Source organism: Pygoscelis adeliae, unplaced genomic scaffold, assembly GCF_000699105.1.
Source record: "Pygoscelis adeliae isolate BGI_AS28 unplaced genomic scaffold, ASM69910v1 Scaffold75, whole genome shotgun sequence".
Lineage (NCBI taxonomy): Eukaryota > Metazoa > Chordata > Aves > Sphenisciformes > Spheniscidae > Pygoscelis > Pygoscelis adeliae.
The window spans coordinates 1,104,500-1,107,653 of record NW_008824772.1 but is presented as its reverse complement, the minus strand read 5'-3'; the positions used below and the strand labels follow the sequence as shown (position 1 = coordinate 1,107,653).

The following is a 3,154-nucleotide window of genomic DNA, read 5'->3' as shown; positions in this document are numbered from 1 at the left end:
CCCGGCCGCGGCGGGGTGCAGCTACCGGGGGGTGAGGCGGACCGGGCACAGAACGTCTGGCAGTGGATGCTGGAGAGCGAGAGACAAAATAAGCACAAGCCCCATAGGTAAATACGCAGCTGTCTACAGCAATATCGCTCCCGGTAAATATTTATATATTACATGGGCTGTCTATTTTTACAATCGCTGAAAACAAATGAGACTCTTTGCTCCTCCGGTTTAATATAAAAGCTGTTCCGCAGAACCAGAAAAACCACAAAAATGTCATGTTTTTGGCAATAAACCTCCTTTCATGTTATGACAGACTTTTGAGAGGGAGCGAGCAGAATAGGAGCTGCTATTAAAGTCATATTTTCCAGCTTTTCTAACCCGACTTCTTCCCCTCCCCAAGCACACAAAGCACAAAGAAGGCCTACAGCTCCGACTTCACAAAGAAGCCTTCAAGCTCCGACTTTGCCAGGGGGCCCCCCGGCCGCCACCACCCGTGGGGGATTGGCAGCCACCCGCGTGGGGCGCAGCCTGCCCACCCCTTCGTCCAGGACCCCGCTATGCCCCCGCTCACCCCACCCAACACCCTGGCGCAGCTGGAGGAAGCGTGCCGCCGGCTCGCCGAGGGCTCCAAGCCGCAGAAGCAAAGGTAATGGCCATGGGAGGGATGGTCCTGGTCCCGCGGTGGGGTTTGGGGAGCAGCAGGGGTAGGAGAGGTTTGCTGGGTGCTGGTTGTGCTCAACTTCAGCCAACGCTCGGGCTGATGGCGGGCACGGCGGTGGGTGAATGTGGACGGTGTCCTCCCTGTCTAGGTAGAGGGTCAGCCGTGGGGCCAGACTGTGGGGATGCGTGACGGCACGGCTTGGCCGAGCCCCAAGGATGAGCCTCCTTATTCCAACCCCACCCTACCCCAGTGCAAATAGTTTGAATCCTAGACTATTACTTCCACTCTTTTGATGGCTGTAATTTGCCCATTTTTCCTCTGGGACGGACTCCAGCTACATACCAAGTGGAGAATTGGACTGGTTATCGTTCATTTGGGTATGGAAGGATAAATTAGCCCACAGCATTTTTAATTCTTCCTTTGATTGTTTACAACATGTGAGGGTTGATACAAAGAGCGAACTTAACGACCCACAGGAGACTTCAATTAAGAAGATTGTATTTCAACAATTTTTTTTAAAAGTCTTTTTTTTTTTTTTTTTTTCTTCTTCTTCCCCACTTGCCCTCCCCCTCTCCACTTCAGATGTTCAACCTCAAATCAGCAGAGGGATCGAAACCACTCCGCTGCCGTTCAGGGGGGAAACACCCCTTTCTGCAATGCAAGTCTAACGACAGAAGAGTGAGTATTGCACACTGTGTAAAAGGATTGGGAAATATATATATAATAATTACATTTTCATTAAATGGATTGCGCTTTGAAAAGAGAGGAAATTCTTATATCTGAAACTTTGTCTTTCAAACATTCTTCTTAAAGAAAGAAGAAAACATTTTCAAATCTTGTCTCTGGCTCTTTTTAACTTGCATTCCTGTAAAGTGGACAAAGATTGGATTAGTCTAATTACAGGATGGTTCTTTTAACAAGAAATCTGCTACAGAGAGGTCTAAAATGGCCTAAATAATTAAAGTTTTCTTTCTTACCCTCTTCATCTTAAGCAATGAGTAATGTTTGAAGTCCAGACTGAGCCACCTGACTAGAGCCTTTCATTTTTAATTGGTTGACCTTAAGTCCACCAGCTGTCTTTGCTAGCAGCTTTTTTTCTGAAGCCACTCTACAAAGACTTAGAACAAATTAGGAAGACTAAATTACTGCGGACTAACACTTTGTGACCTTTTGACATGCCAAGTGTACATTGCCTCAGAAGCAGTTGTAGATTTGGCTGCATGGTATTCACTAGAGCATTGCCACTTTGCTGGGTAATATTGTTTTAATTATTCTTTAAGAAGGGTTTCTTGGTGCAGATGGCAAGATCCAGTTAATTTTATCCTCACTGGGAAAACTAAGATTACCTGTGTACTTCAGGTGAAGAATCTTGCGGTGGTTTTGCTCTGTTAGGCTGTTGGTGGTTGCAGGTAGTTTTATGCTTGAGAAGAAAGCTTGGCAGATGCTTTGTATGAAGGCAGATGAAATGAGCCTTTTAAAATCAGATGCGTACAATACTGGGGCTCGCTAGGTTAGCCCATGGGGAGCCCTACGCATGCTCACCTGGCCCACGGTCCTGCTCTGATGCTTCCAGCAAGCATCTAACCTCCATCCCTCAGTTCTCCCATCCATAAAATGGTAGGAGGTCTCTGCTGCCCGTGGCTGGGTGCTCTGCGATGCTGCGATTCCCGCCCTCACGGCGAGCAGGAGCTGTTGTGGGAGCCCAGCGAAGGGCTGTGCAAATGCAGCATGACAAATTCACAGCGAGTACGGGAATATCTGACTTTTTGGGTTACACTCAGGATATTTCTGACCAGTGTCACATGTGGCAGAAACACTGCTGGATTGAGTGCGGTGAAACGGCTTGTTCTCAAATGGAAAAATAGAGGCTTTTGTGTGTGTTTTCTGTTTTTCAGTCACAAAGAGCCAAAGAAACTGCCAGTTGTTCACACCTCTCAGTCGAGTGAGTTGGTTGTCACCTATTTTTTTTGCGGAGAAGAAATTCCCTACAGGAGGATGTTAAAGGCCCAGAGCCTGACACTTGGGCACTTTAAAGAACAGCTGAGCAAAAAGGGAAATTACAGGTAAGAATCTGTGATTTGTTTGTTCTTTATTATATTCTAATAAGTCAAAAGAATCAGCAGATATTTTGCAGGTCTACCCGCAATGACATATTATTTACCTCGCTTTTCAGAGGCTGTAGATCTTATTCTCTTCCCACTCAAACCAAGAGCAACTTGGGAGATGGAGAAAGGGGCCCTGAGCTGCAGCTGGGCTGCGGGGCCACCTCCTCTCCATCTCCCTCCCCAGCCTCCTCCCCCAGTTGCAAAAGGGTGCAGGCTGGCAGCCTTCGTGCTCCAACCCTTGTCCAAAAAGCTTGAATACCAGGAAAAGCTGGGATGGCCTTGTGGCGAAGGCATGGAGCGGTGGGGTTCGGTTTCCAAACTGGGGTCAGCATTCATCTTGGTGCTGGCCTCCTGCTTTGCCTACTCATTGAATTTTTTCTTTTTTTTTTTTTTTTTT

The 3,154-nt window shown here is 47.3% G+C and overlaps 1 protein-coding gene across 1 annotated transcript in view; it reads left to right on the top strand.

Moving 5' to 3' along the window:
* AXIN2 (axin 2) overlaps nt 1-3,154 on the top strand; it is a 24,434-nt gene that overhangs the window by 15,666 nt on the left and 5,614 nt on the right. Inside the window, exons 6-9 of the mRNA XM_009323770.1 lie at nt 3-107; nt 392-637; nt 1,235-1,330; nt 2,548-2,715. Coding sequence (XP_009322045.1) covers nt 3-107; nt 392-637; nt 1,235-1,330; nt 2,548-2,715 — 615 coding nt within the window. The remainder of the gene's footprint in view (nt 1-2; nt 108-391; nt 638-1,234; nt 1,331-2,547; nt 2,716-3,154) is intronic.